The sequence below is a fragment of the Maylandia zebra genome, linkage group LG22 (assembly GCF_041146795.1).
Source record: "Maylandia zebra isolate NMK-2024a linkage group LG22, Mzebra_GT3a, whole genome shotgun sequence".
In the NCBI taxonomy this organism is placed as follows: domain Eukaryota; kingdom Metazoa; phylum Chordata; class Actinopteri; order Cichliformes; family Cichlidae; genus Maylandia; species Maylandia zebra.
In genome coordinates, this window is record NC_135187.1 from 19767581 (window position 1) to 19793171 (window position 25591).

The window sequence follows — 25591 nt, forward strand, 5'->3', positions numbered from 1 at the left end:
TGAGCTGAAACAACGACTGCGTGCTAGCTGCTGTCAGTGGCATACATGTGCTGGTTACAGAGGGGACAACTGAAAGGAACTTGAGAGGATATATCTTTAAATATCAGTAATAATTATCATAACTGGGATAGTAATGTTCCCTTTGTGCAAAAGTCTCAAGTCACCCCTCATTTCTTTAAGTATGGAGGAGGTGATGAGAGAGTCTACAGCCATCTGTAAAACACGGTGGAGGCACCGTCATGGTTTGGGGCTGCATTTTAGCCAGTGGTGTTGAAGATCTTTCATCAAAAGTGATGAAATTATGAACGCAGAAAAGTACCATTGGATTTTCCACCATGCAATACCACCTGGAAAGCCTTTGAATGGCAGTGGGTTAATTTTTCAGCATGGCCCCTGACATTTCAATAAATTGCTGCAGCCATTTGCCATTTTCCTGGCAATATCTAAAGAAATAAGGGGTGGCAGAAGTCTTTTGACAGTACTGTATATAAGGAAAATATTAAGAAAATCACTGGAGTTACCTTAAACAAACTGCTCGGCAACAGAACAACGAGGCAGTCACAGCACCACTTCAGCCTTTGGTTTTTCTTAGACTCTACTGACAAACTTTGTCGCGGCTCTATGTTAACTCTGCTGAGAGGATAAGGCGCTAGTCTCATCCATTAAAATTTCAATCATGTGCCAAACCCCCCTACAGCTGACATGCAAGGAGTCATGATATCTGGGTATTTCAATGAAATAAAATAGAGTGGTACGGGGTAAATGCAACTTTAAAAGCGCAGGGAAAAGCAGCTCCATTCTCTTTCAGTCAATGCCTCGGGGACCTATTTGACAGCATTACTGCACCACAGAGAAGCACACATACTGTACTGTAGGCAAAACACTTCTACACACTCCCAATGTGCACATTTAAAGTGCACATACGCTGCTGTATTCCTCCTCTCCCAAGCATTACTCAGTAGGAGCAAGCACCACTAGCGCACACAACAATTAGTTGAGTAATTAATGGAAATTCCTAATATTTCCACGTACCCGCAAACCACATCTGAAGACCTTCCTTGCATCGGTTCTAGTCTTCCTTCCACATGAGTGATGCTGGGTCGACACCGGCTGTTGCTGTTGGCTGCTGTTGTTGCCATATTTAGAGGGCTAGCAATGCATGCTGAGACAAACTGTCAGAGGAGCTCTTTTTCAACAACCAGCTCTGTGTGAGGCGCAGCACAGCCCATATGGATGACCGCAGAAGAGAGTCGCTTGGGAAATCGCCACTTACTGCAAGTCTATCAAGAAATGCTGATGAAAGCCGAGCGCTGACCTTGGCTTGTGTACAGCGTTGCATTAATGAGTGTATTATTATGACAAAGTTGTTGCTGGAAATATGAACATTCTGTATTAATTGTCCCACAGGCGTGAGTAAATTGGTGGTGATTAACAATCTCATCAAGGACATAAAATCAGGTATTATTTAATTATATGAAGTAATGCATAAGGGGGGGGGGGAAAGGGCCTAAGAGCACTCGTTCATGCATGAATGCTGGGTAGACTGAAGTTGTCTGGAAAACTAAATCACACAGCTTCCCCATTAATAATGCAACCAGCTCCTACTTAGGCCAGTTACAGAGCTTTTACACTAAAAGTGCAAGTTTGGCACTGTACAGAAAAGCATATGGAAGACGCTGCAGAAGCCATGCAACAGCAGTGATTTTCTACACACAGTGGGATCCAGACATTGTCAGGACGTAAAGTTTATTGCGCTTCACTTAATTTAGAACGGCGGTGGAAAAATTGATTTGTGCAAAACAGGCTTTATGCCATTACGTATGCAACCACTGTCTCCTGATGCGGCTTGAATAGAAATTCTCACCTGCTGCAGAAAATATCAAATAGAAGGAGGAGAGCAGAGAGCCAAAAAAACAAAAGAACAATATGAATCCTTGTGCACATGATTTGCTCTTGCATATTTAGTCCAAAGTGGTAATTGCAATCATACATCTTGTCTTTTTGTTGTCGGCAGAGGAAAGTGAGGTACTGAAAAAAAACACCAGACAGAGAGAGATTCTGGGTTTGTCTCCTTTTCCCGCACACGAGTATCAATCCGCAGACAGAGGAGGTGCTTTAAATTAATCACTGATAATTATTCAATATTAATTACAGGGCCTTCAGCACATATGCACAATAAGTCTCACCCACACACAACCAAAACCTTTGTAGAGACTTTTCTTGCAAGAAGACTTTATATACTGCTGACTGCTGGGCACACACACACAGAGACACACAAACACACATAAATAAATGAAGAGATAGATAAATAACCGCATCAAAAGACAAGAAAACTGGAGTTTACTCATCTCTTCCCCTGCTGATTTTCAGTGTGTTGTTGTTGTGAAGATGAGACAAGACTATCTCTATCCTGACACAAAGCAACAAAAACAGCAACAACAAAAAAATGTTAGCTCTGCATCTCTGCCTGTGCAGCTCAGATGGTTTGATGCTAATGACTGATGATCTCTCTGGTCTGATTAGTGAGCTTAGCTTTGGTGTTCTCAGTGTGAGTGGGCCAACGTTGCCTGACATCAGAGATACCCCCTTAGGAACACACACAGTCATGAAAAACTAATGTACTCATAAAAAAAAGAACGAAATCCCAGCGCAGAAACACAGCTAAGCATCCGGACCGTCCTCCTGCTACAAACTCAAACCATGTGGACAACAAAAGCACACACACACACACCAAGCTAACGCAACCTCATGTGCTCTGTAGAAAGACTCAGACACAAATACGCCACTTTGCTGCGGCGCATTTACAAACACACATGTGTGCGCTCGCTTTCACGTGCACCCAAAAAAGCAAAAACAATAAAGAAAACCTTGTTAAGGGAGTGGGAGGTGAAGCAGCCAGGCAGAAAGATATAAATAGCCTGTCTGAATTCAACAATAGAGGTGGTGGTGGTGGTGTAGGGGGAGAAAGGGGAGGGGTCAAGAGACACGACTAAGGAGGAGGAGGAGAGAGAAAGACAAAAAGAAATCGAGGGAAGGAAAGAGGAACGTAAACATCTGCAGAGTTGCTGAGGTACGTAAAGCCAGTGTGCTATAACAAAATGAGGAGGGGTCTCGCTGTGGGAGAGGAGTGGGGGAGGTGCCCTTTCGCCATCAGACGTATCATTTCCATACAAAGCCGGACAGCAGCGGTCACAGTTGTTGGCATATTGATGGTGGTGTGTGCGAGCACTTTTCACCAACTGTCCCGAGCCGCTTTCTGGAATCCAAACATGGCACTCGCCCAAAGCCTTCGTCACCTGCACTCACAATTATTACTGTCACATCACTTCTGACTGGACGCACCGGCACCCACTCGATTAATCAAGTATGCATGCATCTATGGGAACCTTCTGGCAAAGTGAAAGAAGTGTCCGCTTGCTAAAGAGCACAGTCAGAAATCATTTGCATTGATTTGCATTAAGCGGCCTTAGCTGATCTGCACCATTAAATAAAGCTGAAATAGTAGCTAAAAACCACATTTCTATGTTCTAAAAAAGCAAGCGATTTATCAGGGTTGGGCTGATGAGAGACTCTCTGAACTGCAGTTACAGTACCAAGGGCTTTTGGGGATTGCTATGTGAATAATCCCACTTGGGATAGTCACTCTTCAACATGGCTGAACAAAGCAGATTATCTACTCTCCTCTATATCACCACAGGCAGGAACAGAAATGTCAAACACCAATAAAAAAAAAAAGGAAAAGAGGCTTTAGCTGAAGTGCTACCTTCACCACGCTCGAGGTCTCTCGTTCAGCTTACTGATCACCGATAACCAGACACATGGATTTCGTGATAGAGCTCGGCTTGTCACTTAGAGAATACAATCATTAACAGGGCTGAAACTGCAAATAAACATTTCCAGTATTGATTTAAAGTAAGACATGCAATGCTTTCGTTCTGAGAATTGATGACTTCAGAATGAAGCTCGATCCAGGACGCAGCTGGCATAAATCCCGGCCCTGGCAAGAAATACTCTGGTAAATCTAGAGTGGCTCAGTATTGCATGTTTATTTTAATTGCTCAAAAAAAATATGACAGAAAATTGAAATGTAAACATATAAACAAGCATGATTTAAGGAGAATCCCACACTGACTGAGCGTATTTTCAAAAATATAGATGGACTTTTAATTGACTGTTTCATGCTGTGTGGGAGACATTTTTTTAGAAGTGCTTAGAAATGTGTATTGGTTGTGGTAAAACCCTTTTACTTTAATCAGTCATTACCAAACTGGGCCGCAGACTAAGTCGTGACCCTTGATTGTTTGAGACAAATTTCAAACACATGCCTCAAAATTCAGATTGATATCTCAGCGTGTTCACTAGTTACAGGAAACCGTTGTAGAAGACAGAGATTTTTCTTAATTAAATGAACAAACAAAAACCGACTGGGAAAAGGTACAGTTCCCTGAAAGGGTCATGTCGGAAACATGTGTGTAAAATCAAACATGCTGATCTATCCATTATGGCAAAAACCTGTGAATAAAGAAGCAGCTGAAAGATGTTAATACTACTGATTTTATTTCTCTAGCGCCAAATCACAACAACAGTTAACTCAAGGCACTGTAAGGTAAAGACTCGACAATAATGCAGAGAAACCCCGAACAAGCAGATGATTCCCTATGAGCAAGCACTTGGTGAGAGTGGGAAGGAAAAACTCCCTTTTAACAGGAAGAAACCTCCAGCACAACCAGCCCATGGGAGGGGCAGCAATCTGCAGGAACCAATTGGGAGTTAGGGGAGGGTAGTTGGGATAACATGTCAAAGTTTGATGATTTGCTGCAGAAAGGAAGAGGGAGAACTACATCCTACATATAGCATTGGTGTACATTAGCACCAAAAAAGGGCAACAAATCCTAACATTTAAGAGACTTCAAAAAGCGTGATGACTTTAACAAACTACCTAAAGTATCTAGTTCTCGATTTAACTTCAGTTAGTCAGCATATTAATTTCTCTGATTAATCATTTCAGCTTTAACCTCAGCAGCGTATAGTTCACCCGACAGCTAAGATGCTATCCATCATCACAATAATAGGGTGAGCAGCACAACATGTGACCGCAATCCTCTCTGCATTGTGTCCCAAACAAATAAAATCAGGTACTGGCAGTACTGCACAGACGCCTGCTCTACAGTCTGGGGCTGACCTCGCTCTAATCCTGTGTCAAACCCCTCTGGCTAAAACACTGGTTGAAGCTCATCCAAGGCTGAGAGAGACAGTGTGGAGTAGAGGAGAGCAGTAGTAGTGGCATTGAATTCCTCTGGTGACAAACAGTGGGTGTTGGTAATGTGGAGTAATCCCATTCACAACAACAAAACCCAACCCCCAACACACACACACACACACACACACACACACACACTCACTCGAACAGGAATACAGATGATGCCTGGAGTCTAATGGGGGGGTAGGTGAACAGGGAAATGTGCGCATGCAGTGTAAGTAGCTGTGGGTGTGAGCTTATAAGACAGATTATATTTGTGTGACCGAGTGTGTGTCTGTTAATGAAAAGGATGCGATCTGGGTCCCGGTCTAACCTGTTTACGCCTCGCCGAATCTACATGACCCCATCTGTCCCTCCCCTTTTCTCTGCCGCTCTGCCCCGTCCCATCTTCTCCATCTATGCCTGCCTTTTCTACTCCTTTCCTCAATCTCTCCATCCTCCGCCTCCTCCTCCGCATCCAGGCAACAACACAAACAGTCCCTCTTCCTCCCTTACTACCACCTCCCCTCGCCCCATCCGTGCAGGCTAATTGCAAACCAGCCTCTCTTTCTCATTCTCATTTCCATTCTTAGTACTTACATGTCACCTCCATGGTTCCAAGCGTGGTGTGATACTCTCCACAGTGGCTGACGAATCCTCGTGCTTTTGCCAGGAAACGGGAGTTTTTAGAGCTCAGCGAGAGAGGGATGGACGGAAGGACGGACGGAGGGAGCAGATGGCTCCTCGGAAGAGCAGTCAAGCTGACTGTGGACAGTTAGCTTTAGCGTTAGCCACAATAAGGGGAGACTTGTCTGTCAACACAGCTTGTGTACCACCTCCGGTTTGCCTTTTCGAATCTGTTTATCCTACTAAATCAGCTTTCCTGCTTCACTCGCTGTTTCAGCATGTTCTCTTTAATTTAAAAATAAAAAACCCTGCCTTCTTCCCCTTCATAAAACTTTACCCATCTCAATTCTACTATATTTTTGCATGCCTCTGTATTTGCCTTCCTCCCTCCCTCTGTGACTCTAAGAGCATCAGCCAGGCTGCTCTGCTTCACTTAGGTTGATCTCGGGGCTTATGCCCTGATTGGACACACGCCACGATCAGAGACACCAATCGTGGTGCAGCAAGTGGATCACATGATAAGAGTGTGTGTGTGTGTTTGTCTGAGAGCAGTTTGGACGAAGAGGGAGGGAGGAAAGGATAAGAGATGGGGAGAAGGAGGAGGAGGGGTTTTGTGAGTGGCTGCAAGCCGCTACATCACTGAGGGATTTTTTTTCCCAAGAGCCTGAGCAGAGAGAGAGAGATGAAGGTGTTTTTTTCCCCACTCCTGTGGAGAAGAGGAGGAAGAGGAGCGGCGCACAGCACAGACGTTTGGATGAAGGCACGACAGGCAGCTGTACAAGACAGTCTCTGATAGATGCTGTCGCACACACAAACGCAAGCGTGCACGCATGCACACATGCACGCATGCAGCACAGTGGCTCCATCTTACCGACACAGAGCCAGAGTAGTGCAGCACAGCAGAGGTAATTGAACAGCGGTTGCTATGGAAACAGGGGAAACGGTTGCTGACGGTCGGCGCTGTGCCCTGGGAGCATCAGACTTGCCTCTATTAAACATACATACATCATGTACTCACAGCACACACGCCTTTATGCTCTCATGTTTTGTCTTTTTTTTTTTTTTTTGAACATTCAAAAAACCAATAAGGCAGAATGTACAGCTGCTCTGCAGTGGTGCTGTGTGCACGGGCTTAACCGCCATAGTGTTTTAAGCTTCTTTTAAGCCTTGTGCCTTTGTCTTAAATGAGCTTAAATCCACAGTTTGTGTGTGTGTGTGTGTGTACTGGGCAGATGCTCCATCGAGCGTGAAGATGCAGCCACTGAAAGAACCATCGAGATTTACTCACACACTTCACATCCAAACGTAGACAAAACCTGACCAAGGATTTTTTTCCCCCAACAAGTATTCAGCACTTCAGAAAGCTGACTGCCTGGCAAATGTAGAACCTACAGGAACATCTAGCCATATGGGAACCTTATCTAAAGTGGACGCCCTCAGAATTACACTTGACACATGGAATTATCCACCCACACATCCATGCGTCCTCTCCAAAGAGGATATACCCTCCTATATACTGTGTGCACATTTGGAGCTGTGGCACACATCTACACACTATAGGTACGGGCTGGTCCTTTTATAGCACAGCCATATCTGCTTGTTCAAGAGAGCGTACCTGGGCTTGAATGTCTGCTATTTACTTATTTATTTGTGAAAATCATTCCTTCATAGGCGATAAAGACAAACGGCAACAAAGACTGATAATCTGCATCCATATACTCCACATCACTCGGCAGAGCTGCATGTGAGAAAGCAAATGTCTGACTCATTCACACGGCATTAAATGGTCTTTACGCCGTGAGCTGCCTCGTACACAAAGTTCACGCAATGCCTCATTACGTCCATGAGAAAATAGCGCAGGTAGCCAGTGGCCATTATGTTTCCTGCCTCCTGCACTCTCTGCAAGAAAGCAGCTGAATTAAAGCAGGACATATCTAGAAAATTTGTCTCTGGCCTTCTCCAAACTATACATTTTCTTGCTCCTTTACTCTTCATTTAAAGAAATTCTCCTACTCTTACTCCTTAAAAACACAGGCAATAATAAAAACAAGACATTTTCCAAATGCTAATACCATGCCTCTTTGCAATTGGCTGAATTACTGCAGTAGATCTCTCGGTGTTAATGATCAGCGGGCTCATGTACTGAGACGTTTGTCAGAGAGATACGTTTAAAACATTCAAAAGGCTTTTTATGACTTTAAATGTTAATTTTTTGTGATTTGTAATTTTCTTTATTGCCTTTTAGCGATATATTGGATAAACTGCTTCCACTAAATTGTTTCATTCTTGTTCAAAGTATCACGTTCTGATTTTAAACTGAGCAAGTTGAGACTTTGCATTTAAAAGGATCTGAGCTTTCCCAGTGTGAATTTTCCTCTTCTCTATCCTTTTGCTTCAGCTACAGATAAAAACAAAAAACTAGATCGTTTTTTACCAAATTAGGTAGAAATGACAACTTTTAAATATCATCAGGTGGGGTAGATGTCTCAAGGCTTCCTTTTAAGGTCATAGGGGAAATAAGCAGAGGATGCAAGCACTGACCTCCACACGCCCCATTTAGCTGACACACAGTCCTTGAGACCAAATGGTTTTACTATCAACAGCTACTGCTGAATTTCAAAGTCATGCGCAATGAAAGACGAGGCTGGGGAGGTAAGCATCTTCTGTCTCTATCAGTTGAAACTGATTCTAGCTTCAAGTGAACGATGTGAAGGGAAGGGGACTGGGTAACAGGATCACTAGCCAGTTGTGGTGTTACAATAAGTGTCAATTAGGAGATTATTCCATCACTCTGTGTCTATTATTAAATAAAGCCCAAGTTTCAGTCTATTAGACAATCAGGTGACATAACAAATCTCTTGTGTAACACTGAAAATCACTCATTTTCCATTCGGTTGTGAATGGAAAACAACAGCAGGACAATCACGCTGTCAAATTAACTGGAGATAAAAACACAGCTGCTGGTGAGCACATCAATCGACAGTAGGTGGCTTTGACATTTGCTCGAATGCTAAAAAGGAGTCAACGAGGTTTTTATTGTTTCGGTCTCAACACGGTGTCTTCCTAAAGCCTCTCGCATTGGATCAAAACAAGTCTGGAAACAACACCGACACATTTTCCATATCACTTCTCATTTCCTCTGTGAAAGTTGAACGTGAGAGTTTTCCATCAATTTTCCATCTGAACACCGAGTTACATTTGCGCTGACACTGAGACCGGCTTATGAAACTCCCACTGCCGTCTTCCATCATTTGACTCTGCGACGAAACACCTGAAGATGATGCAATTATTCATGCACACCAACTCCATTCAAATTCAACCAAAAACAAACTTTGAAGATATATTTCGGGGCCGCTTGAGGTCTGAGTTGACAGTTAGAGTGTCACCATTATGCAGCACAGTGTGTGTCTGCTTATGGTAGAGTGAACCACACAGCATCTACCCTTGGAGCTGAAATAAGGGCTGGTTTCTTCAGTGGTAAAGCTCGTACCGGTTTGGCATTTGACGTTGTAACGTAATCGTAACTTCTTTGATAAATTAGAGAAAAGACACAGAGCATCTGCTGTCTGCTACAACTGATGCCCAATTGACTTCACAACATACAATATCTATCATAAACACCTCATTACCAACACCGTCTGGCCATGCACCTACATAAATTTCCCGTGTGAGCCGATTCAACATTAGCCAGCTAACAGGAAGTATGTCATCTTCATCCAAACTCCACTGATCCCCAAATGAAGATGTAGGGCCTTTATATGGGCTCTCTCTGCCAACAGAGAAAGCTAATGTTTTATACCAGAACCAGAGCAGAACAATGCAGGAAAAATATTCCAACATGTGTGCAAGCTTCCTTTCTAAATCTGCGGCATCTTGTTTGAGAAATCACACCTTTCACATCCGTCACATCTTTCAGCCCTTTGTGTCTAAGTTTTATTTTACATATTACGAGAAATAAACGCATCTTAGCAACATTTACCGGCAGTGGGGTGCACAGCCTCCTTGTGTTCTCAGTTTAGCACTGGCTACCATCATCAGCCCCCACTTCACAGGACCTCAGGGGGTCTAAAAGGATATATGGCATTAATAGTTCACTGATATACTCTGAAGCCAGACCACTCAAGGCCTTATAGATGAGGAGGAACTGAAATTGAATCCTAAATTTAATCAGAAGCCCGTGTAACGACATCAGACCTGGCGTGATATGAGAGCTATACGAGGTCTTAGTGAGCAGCCTTGCTGCAGAATATTGAACTGAGTGCAACTGGGTAAATGTTGGAATAATGAGTATCACAAGAGCATGGATAACTGTAAAACTGCAGCATTTAGGTTTGTCATTTTTAAGTGGTGCGCTAAGTTTTGTAAGATGCTCCTTACACCAGATTTCCTCTTATTTAAATGAAAAAATCCACTTCTTAATCCCAGTAGGAAAATACTGGCGAAAGGCAGTGCTACCCCTCGGCCTCCAAGTAGGCACACCTGTGGTATCAGTTTCAAAATCCTCCTAGAGAATTGCATTCACAAGGATTTCAGAAAACAAGGTCAATGACATTCAAACTCATCTGAGATTTTTAGTAGAGGCATCTAGGGTATCAATTTGAAGCTCCTATGTCGCCTCTTTTTTGACTAATTGTATTCACAAACTTAGTCGACAATCCCCCATCAGCCTTTTTGTGCCTGAGGGGTAATAAACTAAAGAGGTCTCCATGCTTAATGAATAAATAGAGCTGTGCATGAACTTTGCAGTAATGATGAAATATACAAGCACACTTACTTGCTTTTTCCAGCTGTGACACATCTATGTGGAAAGCTCAGTACAAAACCAAAACCTAGGCCCAATAATATTCATGAATACTGTGATGTTTTGTCTTCATCTCAACCTTCCTGCTCCCTCAAAAGAAAGAAAGAAAAAGAACAGACACACACACGCACGCAGCATACCTTGTTGAAATCTTCACTTGTGGCTCTCATCTCCTTCCAGGTCTTGTTGAGCAGCTGGATGCAGATACAGAAGAATTCTTCAAAAGCGCGATCGTGGGTGAAGAACATGGGGTGGAAGTCATGGCAGTTTTCACTGGCTGTGGACACAAAAAATACAGATTCTTAAGTACAGAGCAGATAGCTCTAATCTGACTAAACCCAAATAATGCTGCATTTAACTAATAAAAACAAAGCTCAGAAACATGACATACATGACATTTTATATACAGTCTGTATGTGTGCTTGACCCTGTTAGCCGTTGGCCCCGTTTCCACTCTTTATGCTAAGCTACGCTAACTAGAAGACGGCTCAGGCAACATCTTTGATATCCTGACATGATGCCTGGCAAACAGCTTGTTTTGTGCAAATACCACAAGAGCGAATCATCTTACATTAGTCTGGATATTTTGTTTGTAACTGTGACTTCTGGTACCACTGAACTCATCATTAGATTTATAAATATTTTAAAAAGTGTGATCTTGTTAGTTAACAGATAGCCTCAGGCACAACAAAATGCCAAAGGATTAGCCAGTTGCTGAGCAAAGCAAAGGTGCATTTATTTTAACCCAAATGCTCCTTTCAATTAAGGACTGTGGCCTGAAGCTCGAGTCGAGACACCTGACAGAAGCACACTGGGACGGGCATCCCACACAAACAACCACGGCAAATAAACATCACTTAGCTAGAAACATTACAAATAAAATCATACACTAAAGGTTCTGCTTTACACTGACAAATGTGTCTGATGATCACAGAGACGCTTAAGTGTGAAAGCAGAATCATCAGGTTTGTGTATATTAAAGAGCCACCTTGAAAATAATGTAATTTCCACTAGCGACAGAATATTATGGAATATGACACACGGTTCATTAGAGAAAATCTAAGAAGCCTGATAGGGATTGTCTGCTTCAGCGTTGCAGACGTGGCAGGAAGTTGACGTGTTTATAAGGTTATTTCATTAAGAAAAAAAAAGAAAAACACTACAGAGAAACAGATGCAGTTTCCCAATGAAGCAAAACTGCGTGTTATTGAAAATTTCGCCACTCATCAACTTCAAACACAAAAATGCCCCTCAGAGGCAAACTGTGACCTGCAAACGGCTCCAAGTGGACTACGTCGAGACTTTCCATTTTCCAAAGCCAGAGGTGGTTTGTTTTTTTTATTAGCGGCCCACTGAAGCATTTCAATCCTCACCATTTGTGCGAGAGCATGTACGAAATAAGAACGAGAGGGAAGAGAGAAAGCCGAGGCTCTTGAGTGCCCAAACCGCATTAACCAAGAGCTACAATAACAAGGCTTGACATTCATTTGAACTAAATTCGTCTCCCTCTCGTCTTGCTGAGATGAGTGGCGGCCCTGAGCCAAAGGTTGGTTCATTTAAAGAGTTTCAGAATGGAGCAGCGGGAGCACTCGCCCACCAGGAGCAGCCATGAAATTGGATGGAAGGGGTCAGGCTGCAATTGAAACTTCACAGTATAATGAGTGATGCCCTCAGCCCACGGGCACAGCGACCTGAGCCTTGATTTGAAGCGATAGATGCGAGATTAAGGGGAGGGCGAGAGGGGAATCCGGGGAAATGTGTTACCCGTGCCAGTAGTCAATCAGGAAGCTAATAGAGGTGAGCCAAAACAGATGCTGACTACCTGCTTAGTCTACAGTCTTTCTCTCGGGGACAGGAAAAAAAAAAAAGGAAAGAGATAAAAAAAGAAAGGACAGATTACAAAAACTCCCTCAATAATCAAGTACAGCCCCCCCCCCCCTTTTTTTTTTTTAATCTGGCAAGGACAAGGTGTCGGGAAGGCTGAAGTTTGAAGTGACCTCTGAGCTAAATGGGTTATTTATTGATAGGACCAACAGAGCCCCAAGGTGCCAAGGTGAGGGGAATTACATGTCAAGGTTTATTCTGGAGATACAGACAGCGAGCTCTCTGGTGTGATGCTGCAGAGATTTGTCCATCTCTGGGTTTTGTAAAGCGTGCTGAGTCGAGGGTGGTTTTATTACCTCCAGAAGCACCGATGCTAAGGGGGGAAAGTAAAACATGGCACTGTGCGGATGGCTCCAAATGGTTATAAAGAGCGCCGTTATCCAAATGCTTACAGAATGCGGATGGTTGAATACAAACACACTTAGCTTAGGGTAAGTGGGAAAAAGCAAAACACCAAAACGTGCACTTTAAGATGCCGTTTAATCGACATTAGGAACGAGCCTTAAATGGTTCTCATGCGACTGTAGCAGAGAAATGGCTGCGATCCTTAGTCTGTTCATTCGAATTTAAATACATCACGTTTACATATAGATGCTGTTTTCAGCTTTTTGATATTTGATTTTTTGACTGCAGAGTGCTGTAGTTCATATGGAGGGAAATGCTGAACAATTTAGTACTTCCCTTTTTTCAGCTAGCTGAAATGCCACTGACTCATTCTCAACACTGCACAAAGGCACTTAAAATTATCCACCTGAATGGAGCTGGAACTGTGTGAGTGCAAAGTCTTGTTGCCATGATTAGGTAACTAGAGCTTTAAGCCTTGCTAGCCTTAACAAACCTTTGTGTTTTTTTCCCTAACCAGAGTGGCGGTTTAGCATTTTTCTGAGTGACACTATGAACACAATAACGAAATGAAAATAGAGGCGCAATAAAACTGTATTGCCCATTATTCTGACTTAAGGGGCTATGCAGCTGAAATCGATGTACAGTAGTATTTAGCTTCTTGTTACTGCTCGTCTCAAATCATGCACACGACCTCGATTTGAAGCTGAGAGACATCACGCTGTGTGCATGAAAGGAGGAATCCATTAGAAAACTTCTTTCAGTGCACAGGCTGGCATTACTGACCTGACATTAAGGAGTACTGGTGAATGGAGCTACCTTTTAAAAATGTCCTTCTAAAAGGGGAAACCTGCAGAGTCACGCAATAAACTTTTAATTAAAATTTAGAATGGATGTTGAGAATACTCCAAGGTAATTTACTGAGAGACTTGTTTTTAGCTGTGATACGATCAGTTGTATCCATATAAAAAATAAATATACAGTAAAGATCGAAATTGTGATTTTATGTCATATAAGATCCACGTTTTAATCACTTACAATACTGCCTTGCACTGAGTAGCAAAATCAACTAAGATGATAAAAAAAAAATAAAACTACTCTCAACAGCTGCAAGTGAAATCAGAGCCGGGAATCAACGCGAACGGCTTATTTCAGTCTGACTTTTGACAGCAAACAGACTGGATCAAGCCTCCAGGTTTGAAAAGTGAAGCCAATGTCAAAATCTGCATTCATTCAAATGGCCAGAAGGAGGCGACTCTTCTGGTTGCAATCTAATTGATAGAAGTTTATAAGTAAACGATCCCATTTCTCACTTGAATTACGGCTCCACTAAGACGTCTTTTGAGCTAAGAAACATCTCCAAACTGCAAACTTTTTTGTCTAAATCTGAGTTAGAAATGATTATTCATGTTTTATTTCTTCTCGCTTAGATTATTGTAACAGTCTTTGTCTTTGTTTGAGCAAAAAGAATCTTCACCTCCTCCAGTCAGTCAAGAGAGCACATTACACCATTTTTACGCTCATTACACTGGCTTCCAGTACATTTTAGGATTCATTTTAAAATCTTAGTACTGACTTTTAAAGCTTTGAATCATGACGCTCCTGCCTATATTTCTGATCTTTTAGAACCTCGCAGCCTGAGATCATCCAATCAAAGGCTGTTGGTAGTATCCCGAGCACGTTTTAAAACCAGAGGTGATAGATCTTTTAGAGCGGTGGAATTCTCTCCCTCCATCTCTACGTTGCCTGGATTGTATTCATTCTTTTAAAAATCATCTTAAGACTCACTTATTTAGACTAGCTTTTAATTAGATTTGTGCTGTATGTTTAATTGTACTGTTTTATGTTATTGTGAAGCACTTTTTGTTTTTTATCCTGTGAAGAGTGCTATATAAATCAATAAAGTAAAGTTAGTAAAGTAAAAATTTTCTTACTGAGTTTAATGTCTCAATTGCTGGTTTCAGCTCTTTTTTATTAAAGCAAGACGTTCGTTTTCCATAATTTTGTCCCATTTTGAGTAAAATAGACCATTAAAGGGGTGACTCATCCACTCGTTGCTGTTTCAATAAAGCAATAGGATGATGGTCAAAATGCACACATTCAGGGTTAAATTCAACCCCACAATTAAAAATAAAAAAGTAAAACAAATAAAGTCCAGACCATTACAACAACAACTTCCTACTTAAGAGTTCATCTGTATTCTACCAAAAAAAAACTGATTTTTGGTCTTTTTCCATTAAGAAAGTTAGTGTAAATTTCATATTTCAAGTAACATTTTACTCACTCTCTCTCTCTCTCTCTCTCTCTCTCTCTCTCTCTCTCTCTCTCTCTCTCTCTCTCTCTCTCTCTCTCTCTCTCTCTCTCTCTCTCTATATATATATATATATATATATATATATATATATATATATGTGTGTGTGTGTGTGTGTGTGTGTGTGTGTGTGTGTGTGTGTGTGTGTGTGTGTGTGTGTGTGTGTGTGTGTGTGTGTGCGTGTTTTGAAAGTACATTACACCATGAGTTTATATTTTGATGACTTTGTGAAGACTCACATCATTGAACACACACCCAGATACTGAACTCTGCTTGTAGCTGGCTAAACACAGTCTGAAACAGCAGGGCGGCCGTGAACTCATACTCAGTTAAAGTCACAATTTATGACTCTTTCTGGCCAAGCATATGGGGCCACAGCAGACACTTGGAGTGATATTATAACCCAGCTCTAATGAGTATTCCTTGTCCTGTGTGTGTTTCATCCATCTGCATATACAGATGTTCAGTGCCTGTATCGCTCAGAGTAAGTAACAGGACACTATAATGGCTCATTTAAATCATGCTTGACCATATGCTCACATTGGTCAGCAGAACATTGGTTCAATACTTTTTTCAACAGAAAATGATGAAAGAGCATCTTTGGTGGTACAGATAGTTGCCTTTGTAGTGACTGATGCCTGTTTCTTCCTGCTTGAGGCTATGCAAACAATTCTATGCTCTGTTTCAATCACTGCCCGTTAAGCTATTTTTTCCAGATCATTGAAATCCCGAAGAGAACCGGAAGCTCAGTGACATGATAGCTCAATTCTGACCAAAACTGTAGGAGAAACAATGATTTCTATGAACTGCGTCGGTACGGACAGACACCCTGACGTCCAGCTTAGCTGAAGGACTGATGAACTGAGAGAGAGTAACACCCATCACTGGCTAAACGTAGGTCTTCAAATTATTATTAAATCTGAAAGACAGAAACATCTGGCATGCAGATAATGACCCAAAACAAAAAGCCATTGCTGTGAAAAACCAGAGAGGAAAAACAAGAAGTTCTGCAACTTAAGATGAGGCCCCTATAACAGCTTTGATCTCATTCAGATTAATGAAGAGACAGCGACAGCTGACAGACAAAATATACAAGAAAGAACTGAAGGTATAAATTTAGCTTTCAAGTTAGAATAGAAAAAAGAAGCAAACCAAAACAGCACGATACAAATAGAGACCGCACAGACTGGTTTGTGGAAGCCTCCGCTTTAGCAAATCAGTCTGCCTGCTAAGCGCAAAGCACTCACAGTTGTGTAGGTGCACTGGACCGACACATACCTGCTAATTAGTGCTAAATATAAATAAGTATAGAATTTCACCTACTGTAAAAAAACTGGAGCACACACTTCTCGGACAGTCCGTTATTTCCAGTAAATGCACAGCAAGCCATTTATTTAGAAAACTGCATGAAAAATTCACCAGCACCCTAAACACGTTTTTTTAGTCATGAGGTTCAGTTCAGCGACTCCAATTAGCGGAGGTGAAACTTAGCAGACAGCTAATATCTGCAGATACCTGCGTCTGCAGCCACCGGCCACTAAAAAGATGCATAACCATTAAAAATGTAAACGAGCGAGTTATTAAAAGAAATTCATGCCCATGCAGCTGTCTGGCTACTGAGACAAGTTTTGTTTTTTTTCTGTACCAGGCTGAAAGCATATTTATTTCTGCTGTAAGCCTTGGCATTTTCACATCTCTGGCCCTTTGAGGAACTGCACTTTTTGACACGTCTGCATCGACTCTGCAGCTTCACAGGCTGCCACTTGTTCCTGACACGTTTTTGCTACATTGTTTTGCCATCTGTGTAGACGCACCATCTTCATCGGCTCTTTTTAAATCATCTATACCAATTGTAATAAAATAATAAGTAGACTTCTGGTGCTGTAGGAGCAAGTTTAGGCTTTTTGAATGAATTTTTAAAAGAACGTTGATATTTTTATAGTTCTTTTCACCAAAGGGAAAGCAATATTATAAAATACTGGAAAATGTATAATTCAGAATCACAACTCGAAGGCGTATGTGAACTTTTTTTTTTTAACACTGCTTCAGTAGCTCATGGCCTGACTGATAGGATGTTAAAGTTCTGTCAGCAGAGAGGAGTTCAAAGCCATTGGCTGCAGACTAAATTAGACACATCGGTACAGTGATGTTCCACGACATCAACAAATTTAATCATGAAGACGAGGCCACTCAGGGGGCTCGGGCAGTTCTCCTCTCCTTTCATCCATCTTCTGGGACGTGGGCTGCTTTCAAGGGTCACTGTCACGTTCCTAAAGTGGACTTGTGTGCGCGTTTGCGTGTGTACGCCGCCATCACCCGTCATGTTATTAGAGTCCATTCGACGTGATCGCTCCGAGGACTCGGTGACATCGGCTGAAAGCTAATTACTCAACTGGCGACCAAACAGATGAGTCGTGGACATGAGGGAGGTGACTAAGCATTTGCCCAAAGAGAATGAGCGCACATCTCTATGCATGTGTGAGAGGAAGACAGAGGCTGAATGCCATCCTGACATCTGTCAAGGTCTGCTGTGTATTTGTTTGTGTGCATGCGTGTCTGTGAGCGTGCACAAAGCAAGCACAACAACTCTCAGAGTCACCTTGCAGCTATGCCACATGAATACACAGCAAAAAGTGTCATCCCCACTCTAATTACAATACCAGCATGGCCTCATGTCCAACTGTGATGAGGGGAGAGCGTGTGTGAATGTGTGCATGCGTATGTGTGTGTGTCCAGCAAGCAGCGTCAGCATCATCTTTCGGATCCAGTCACTGTTTGCGTGAGTGTACAGGATGCCAAAGCAGCAGGTACACAGAGATGCAAACCACAGCTGGCTGCATGACTATGTATTTCTACAGCACAGTGTCACTAAAACCACATAAGTAATGGATATCAGGCTTAAAATAAACACATCAAAGCTAACCTATATGCATCAAAGCGTAGCGTTTCTACTAATATACTGGATCTAAGGGGAGAGAGCTTTTGTAGATCCATCTATGTGCTAGACTGCTACATGAATTCAGCAGGGATTTTAATGATCCTACGAGCCTATTAAGACCCTGCCAAATGTTATAGGGTCAGTGTGTCCCTTTCAAATGCACGGTCAATGAGATTTTGGGGCGGGAATCTATGTGAAATAACAATAAAAACTTTACAATATCTGGGCCAGACCAGCAAGGCTCTGCTCTGATTAAAGTATCTCAATCATGAAACTAATGATCATTAAATAAGGATGCCAGCAGAAAGGGGGTCGCTGGTCCAAGGCTCTGCTCAGGAATGCAAGATTAAAAAAAAGAAAAGAAAAAGAGGCAGTGCAAGAGATGCAAGACATAAACGGGAAACCATTTGTTCAAAATATTACATTTGTTTTATTTGGAATCTCCTAACAACAACAACTGTGCCATTATAGGGAGGGATGCAGATTAGATAAGGATGAAAAAAAGGGAAAAGTCGGAGCCTCGAAATTCGGGGGCTTTCATTTGCATAACAAAACCACTTTAGCATGTGGTGTTGCTCACAATGGTCAAGAAGCATTAGAGGACAGGGGAAGAGCAAAGGATAGGAGGGTAACAGATGGAGAGAAAGGAAAATGAGACAGAGGGAGGCATGTAGTGAATCCATCAGCGCTGTGGACTGAGACAGAAATCCAACAAATTTCACAGCATCTGCTCGCACAGACTTCCTTTCTCAGCTACAATGAGGCTTGCATCCAGCTGTGAGTTTTGTGAGTCTGCTGTGCCTGGGTTGCAATTATTAAAGGTACTAAACACAACTTATATCTTAATATGCAAAATATGGGGGCTAAACCATGCACTCTATTATGCCTCGTGCCAGATTCTTCTGAAGGAATATCTCAGATGGCGTGAGTCATGCTTACGTAAACAAACACACAATCTGTCTGCGGCGGTCCAAATGCAAAAAACCAGAATTGTTTGTTAATCATTACAAAACAACAGAAAATGATCCAGCTTACATGCACATATGTGTTCGTGCATTAGTGCGGTATGCACACAAACACAGCCTGCACGAGCGAACGAAACATATTCATACACAGGTACTGTGCATCGAGTAAAAATAATAGACTTATAAGATTGTAGCTGCGTCAGGTGGAAACGATAACGTGCATTTTCCTTTTAATCTGGGAATGCCCTCACTTTTTGGAAAGGAACAAATGCTGCGTAACGCCCCAGGCATGCAGGCCTAGAGACCCAGCAGTGGCCATCTGGCAATCAGTGGTCAAAAAGATGTATTCCCCAATTGGTTTCATTGATTGCTAAAGCCCCATTTACCCACTGGTCACTAAGGAAAAAAGCTTTATTCCCCATCTGGTTGACAACTGGTTGCTGGCAGTCACTACTGTGAAAGTGATGGTAAGGCTCTGTGCTGAAAATCGCCCCATGATTACTTCAGTTAGAGTAGGTTGTATGAAAGACATCAACTGGTCTGCAAACACTTGCAAACTGCTCACCAAGCGGTAGAAACCTGTGAAACCTGTGTCACAAACTGGAAAGAGAGAACTTTTGCTTTTACTCTGAAGCCATATTGTCTCAGTTTAGGTCGTGTTGTACTTTTTCATGTTTCACTACAGCTCGGGGAATAAATGCCAAATATTTGCAGACAAGCCGCATCTTCCATGCAAACTACAACTAGCTAGCAACCACAATTTAACCTCCAAGCGCAGAAATGGCCTCTTTTGAATATTTGATTACACTGATAGAATTTTGCATTTGATCTCATTTTGTATCTGATAGGAAAGAAACGTGCATTTACACCATATTCACATCGTCCTTCATTTTAACAGCACAGAAAACTTTGTCCCGTTTGTAACTCTCAGCTTCCGCAGCAGCTACCTTTTGGTGCTTTTACAACTATATAAAGACGCTAGACCTCAGCGGTTTTGTATTGTCTGATTTCACCCTCGACAGCCTGCCAGTAAGAGGTCTTTTGGGGAAACAGATTGCTGAGAGCATGGTTTGCTGGTAAATTACATCCAAGGACCTCCAAGAGCAAAAAACACATACAAGCAAAATTTAGATCGGCAGCACTTGCATAGGCTGGCTTATGTTTCATCCACTGAGCCACTTTAGTATATCACAACATGCTGAGAACTGACAGGGGACGGGAGTTTCTGGAAAATGCCAATGATGCTCAAAAATTGAGATTCTCAAGCACCCATCTGTCAAGTTTGTTGTTGTTTGTGCTCTCAAATTTACAATCCTGGTGTATGCCCGAGGCTATGAAGTGGAAAACCCTGAAGAATGCTATCCTCCCCCCAGTTAACACAAGCCTGCAACTGACAACTGTGAGAAGTGGCTGCTGACTGCCAAATAGATGCTCATGTCATGACTCGAGGGATACTTGGGATTCTGCGCTTGGCCTTTACATCCTTCTGCCATCATCTCCTCCTGATTCACTGAGGGAGAATTACAAAGGAGGTGGCTTGCAGTGGCAGCTGTGATTTGACGATCGGCTTCCACGTCAATGCACAGCTAAAACTTAATGTTTGTACACTTTAATACTTGTAGTTGGAGAAGTTGCTGAATTTGGAAAATGCCTCGTCAAATCAGAAGTGTGAATAATGCTATCAAAAGTGAAATGACTCAAAATCGATTACTTCTGATGTGCTTGGACTCATGCTAGGTTACAAGTTTTAGGCTGGAAAACATAATCCAAAAGTCTCAAATCAATCCTGCAGAGCAAACTCTGCTGCTAGGCACTAAAAATATCCCAGCATTAGGAAATCTCCAGAATATCAGAAACATTTTATGATGAAAATAAATACCTTGCGAGCTGAGTCACGGATACTTCAAGGACCATTTACCGGTGGCAAGTTTGAGCTTATTCTTGTTTGATATGATTTTCTGAAGTAGTGACACTGTTGAATATTTGGCACGGCTTTATTGCTCTTATGCTGCGTTGGCCTCCCCGCAGCGTGTGACATACGAGCAGGAGGTAGAATTTCATCCCTGAGCAATGCGTCCTCATCCTTTTATGCACCACATGGTGTGTAATGCACGTTCGTCCCTCAGATGTGCTCACGGATAGAAATTAGTTAAGGTACAGATAGCAAAGATAGCGACTACAGACACTAACGTGCCATAGAAAACAATCAGAAACCATAAAGTCGTAATGAAATACATTTTAAAGCTGTGAAGCTGTTTCTTTCCATTTGAAACGGACTGATTAAAAAGCCTGAGAATGTGAGATATGATATTTGTGGCTGCATGTCCCAACATGAATATCCATTTCGCGGCTGTGAGTGTGTGCAAAAACTACATCTCACTGGCACACTGCGGCCCAGTCCGAACACATAGCAGCCTTTTAATCTCACACTGTGTTACCTCTCAAGGGTTGTACGTGTATGTGTGGAAGTGTGTGTGTTGTTTTTTGGGTAACAGCAGGGGAGGTTAATGAGTTTGGATGACTCTGAGTCACCTGCTGGGCTTGGACATACTACATACACACAAGTCCACACACAAACCTTTGAGTGACTGGACTCAACTAGCCATATGTATCACAACAGCCCCGTTACTCTCTAACTAGCGTCACTTAGAGTTTATTAGAATATTAGAAGGCGGTGCAAATATATGAACAGTATAATAAATTTTTGCTTAAAGTAAGAGATACACAGATGAGGCGATATAAACAACAAAACTGAATTAAGAGAATTTTGTAAATGTTCCTTATTGCGATGCTGCTCATGTGCTGAAATGTACAGTGAATTTGACCAAAGTGCTGTACACGGCCTTTTGTTCTGACCTTGGCTGATGGCTTTCTAAAGAAAGACACAGAAACAAACCTGAAGAACATCACGTGACCGTCAGTCTGCCTCTCTCTGTGTTCTTAGAAATGGGGTTTGGTCTCCTTTTGATTTTGGCATCCGTGTCTGCTAGCATGCGTGCGTCCTACCTGGACCCGCCATGCCTCACCACCCAGCTCTCCATCTCAGCACAGAGACGACACACCGTGAATCACCAAGCAGGGCCATTACTCACCATGCCTGGCCTGTTCTAAATAACTTCATAAATATTCCATGGGCCGGCTTAAGCGGGGAGAGAGAAGTCATGGCTCGGCGTCTCAAAGACACAGATTCCATTAGGCCCCGTGTTCCAGCAGAAACACTGTTGGGACAATTAATCTTTTAGGATCCGAAGCGAGGCATCAGAAATGGAGAAATAGAGCCAGGACAGGTATGTATTAATGGAAGTAATTGAGAAAGAGAGACTGGGAGGCAGGACAGAGAGTGACACCTGCTGTTATGAATTATGTAGGCTCTATCAGCGCTGATATAAGCTTGCCTCCTTTGTGCAGATCAAATATGTACAGTGACATCTGAACAACAGCAACAAAGGCAAAATACTATAAGGTCTCAAAACACGGATAGAGTGGAATAGAAAAACAGAATAGAAGAAAGTTTGTTCACCTGAGCGAGGACTAAGAAAACTATCACTGCAGATTCATGAGTGGATTATATAGTATTTCTTTTAGACAATGGTATAATGCTACTTTCTGGTGTGCTTGTGCCATTTTTGTCAAATTCATGGGAAAAGACAGCAACCGAGACCATAAAAGCAGGAGAAAGGACTACAAGTCTGAGCGGGACAGATGTTCTTCAGACACACCAAGAGGGACAAATAAAAAAAGGAGGATGCATGAAAGCAAGAACGAAAATTGAGAAAAGTGAGAAAAAGGTGGTTAGAATGAAAGCGCTTGAAGATGCGAGCAGGGAAGAAAGGCAACTTCAGCAGGCCCCGGCAAATCCAGAATCCCTCCGCGTTTCATCCTCGTGAGAAAACAAGAAGAGAGCGTCTGCGTGCCAGAGCCATACTTGCATTTCACACAGATGGAGAGAGAAAATGAGCCACAGAGACGTCGCTGCTGTCACCATTAATCCACGGTCTCTTTCTTCTGCCTTTATCCACAAAGGGATACAGAGCAGATTTTTTAAAAAAAAGAAAAAAGAAAAAAAAAAGCGAACACTTTTTTCCTGTTTTGCAGCTTTGCATCAGCGTGTAGCTCGGTAGCATCAAAGTTTTAGGGAGTACAGCTTTCTCAGTGTATCAATTTCTTATTTATCTTCTGCAGCACTAAGACTGTGTGGTGGAACATTATTCACAAGAACATTTAAGTTACTGTTTTACAGTGATGGATGCAGACGTTCCAGCAGCTCGTGTGCAACTGTGCTTACAGGAGTCAGAGTGGTGCTTTGAGATGAGTGGTGAAATAGCTTAGCAGCACACTCATAATAAAAGCATCACCATGTAGATGGCTGGCAAAAAACAACACCAGCCATTACTAAATTTCTTCATGTTTTTCAGTCTTTGATTGAACTACTGGGCTGTAGCGATGGGGCTGCATAAAAACTTATAAGCTCAACAAGGTTTTTACAAAGCTTTTACAGTTTATCTTGACAGCAGGATGCAAGTCAGCGCTAAAAATCTGAAACCCATTCATCTAATTATCCAGACATTTAGCAAACACATTCAAGCTACCAGTTAATCTTCTAAGAACTAACCAGACTTGCTAGCGTTAATGTGTCGTGTTAATAGCATAGTACAAAATACACAGTAGCAAAACATCAACAACAACATAAAAAAATGTTCACAGCCACAGACTTAATTTAAAATGTAAGTCCTAAATTAAATAGGTGATGTTACTATGGCAACTCCACCTATGTTAGATGCCCTATCCAAAACTGTTTACCAACTGGCCAAACAACGTTGCCATCTCTAGCACCACTGTGGTCTGTCATTTACAGAGGTGGAGGTGTCACCGCTTTGAAAGTGACCAATCACATTAGGGCCTTTGGGCTCCGCCCTCCAAACTGTCAAGAGTCAGATTTATTCGTCCATGACTTAGTTTTCATACTTTTTTGTAGTGAACAAGAAACAGACAGTTTTTTCCACAGTACAAACTCTTACAATAAAGAGAAACGTCGCTGTTACATTTTAAGTTACTGGTGGAACAACGCACAACAGTATCTTGGCTTAAATACCATCAAAGCTGATAAAAAGAGAAAAGTTCTAACATCCTCATTAGTGTCAGGTATTTCACTGTTTCTCCAACGAAAGGTCAACCAAATGATGTCAGTGTAGAGCCAAGACTCATTTCTCCACCATCATCTCTCTGGGGAAAGTGCTACACGCACGCACGCACACTCTATTAATGACTAGCCGTCACTCTCTAAGCACCTGCCAGGCCCATGTTACATTTGTCCTACTCGTACGTTCATTAGTGTGTGTTAATATACACAGGGCTAATGGGGTGTGTATGAAAATGCACTTAGCTCACTACAGGAGAAAAGCAATGCAGCTTATGAGTACTCTGGGGCACAGTGGCATCCTCTCATAAGGATTGGACTCATACAATGTTCAAAGAGTGTGAGACTGAGCAAATATTTACTGGAGCTCTGAGGGAGATGGATGAGAAGATTAAGATTTAGAGCTCAGTAAATAAAAATATATCAAAATGTTGTCTTTTCTCTCCTGTCCCCAGTGTTTGCCTTGTTTCCTTTCATTTCCTCTACATCCATTTTTTTTAAAACCTTGTACCCAACGATGGCCTACTTATGTATAAAGCCATCGTGTCATGTTTTAACCAGGCGTATGTGCCGTTATCATGTCAGCAGAGCATAATATCGCAGATAGATCGGTCATTCTCTGCAGGTTATGGGTTCACCTTTGCAATTCTTATCTGCCCTCCCATTTCACAAATACATAAACACAGTCTGCTGCATCATAAATATTAATGGTATGTTCAGTGTCCCAGACTAACACCCTCAGTAAAGGGGACATTATACAGCCACTGGGGACTGAAAGGCTGAAAAGTACGAGTCAAGGTCACTTCTATAATTCAACTAGGGCATCCGGTCCTGGAGGGGAATTTTTTTGTGTCATAACATAACAGTATCGTCAGCTTAGTCGCATCCTTCGGGCTAAAGAAGAGAGGGACCATCCGGCTCGTTATGAGTGCACAGTTCAAAAGCTGGCATCACGGCTCTTACATTTCAAAGTGAATCCCAAATCTTGTTTTGGGAGGGGGGGAAATTTGGACTGTATTTGAAGGAGAAAGTCTCTCAAAAACAGAAAGTTTTATTTATAATGACAGTCTGGCATTCATCCCAGGGATCCAGCTCTGTTGCATAAGCCCTTCAATTCGAAGCTTAGAAAAAGCCTTAGAGATACACATGTTTCCCTATTTAGGGACAAGTCTGGCTGTTTCATCTGTATTTTGGTACGAATGAGGTCAAACTGATATTTCTAAGAGAGACTGAAGTGAAGAATTTCAGTCTGCTAAGAGAAAAGGCCTAAAGGGCACGTGGAGTGAAGCACTGGATTTAAAAAAAGAAAAAAAAGAGCACTGACATACACGGAATATAAATATAACC

At 42.2% G+C, this 25591-nt stretch overlaps 1 protein-coding gene across 6 annotated transcripts in view; it reads right to left on the reverse strand.

The window, feature by feature from the left end:
- The window catches only part of elmo1 (engulfment and cell motility 1 (ced-12 homolog, C. elegans)), a 104397-nt gene that overhangs the window by 15733 nt on the left and 63073 nt on the right, over nucleotides 1-25591 (reverse strand). For 5 of the 6 annotated variants that reach the window (XM_076879747.1, XM_076879745.1, XM_076879746.1 and 2 more), the window contains one exon: nucleotides 10808-10944. In XM_076879747.1, coding sequence (XP_076735862.1) covers nucleotides 10808-10944 — 137 coding nt within the window. Of the gene's footprint in view, nucleotides 1-5839; nucleotides 6279-10807; nucleotides 10945-25591 lie in introns of those variants that run through there. The other variant, XM_024798342.2, reaches the window with a different exon arrangement.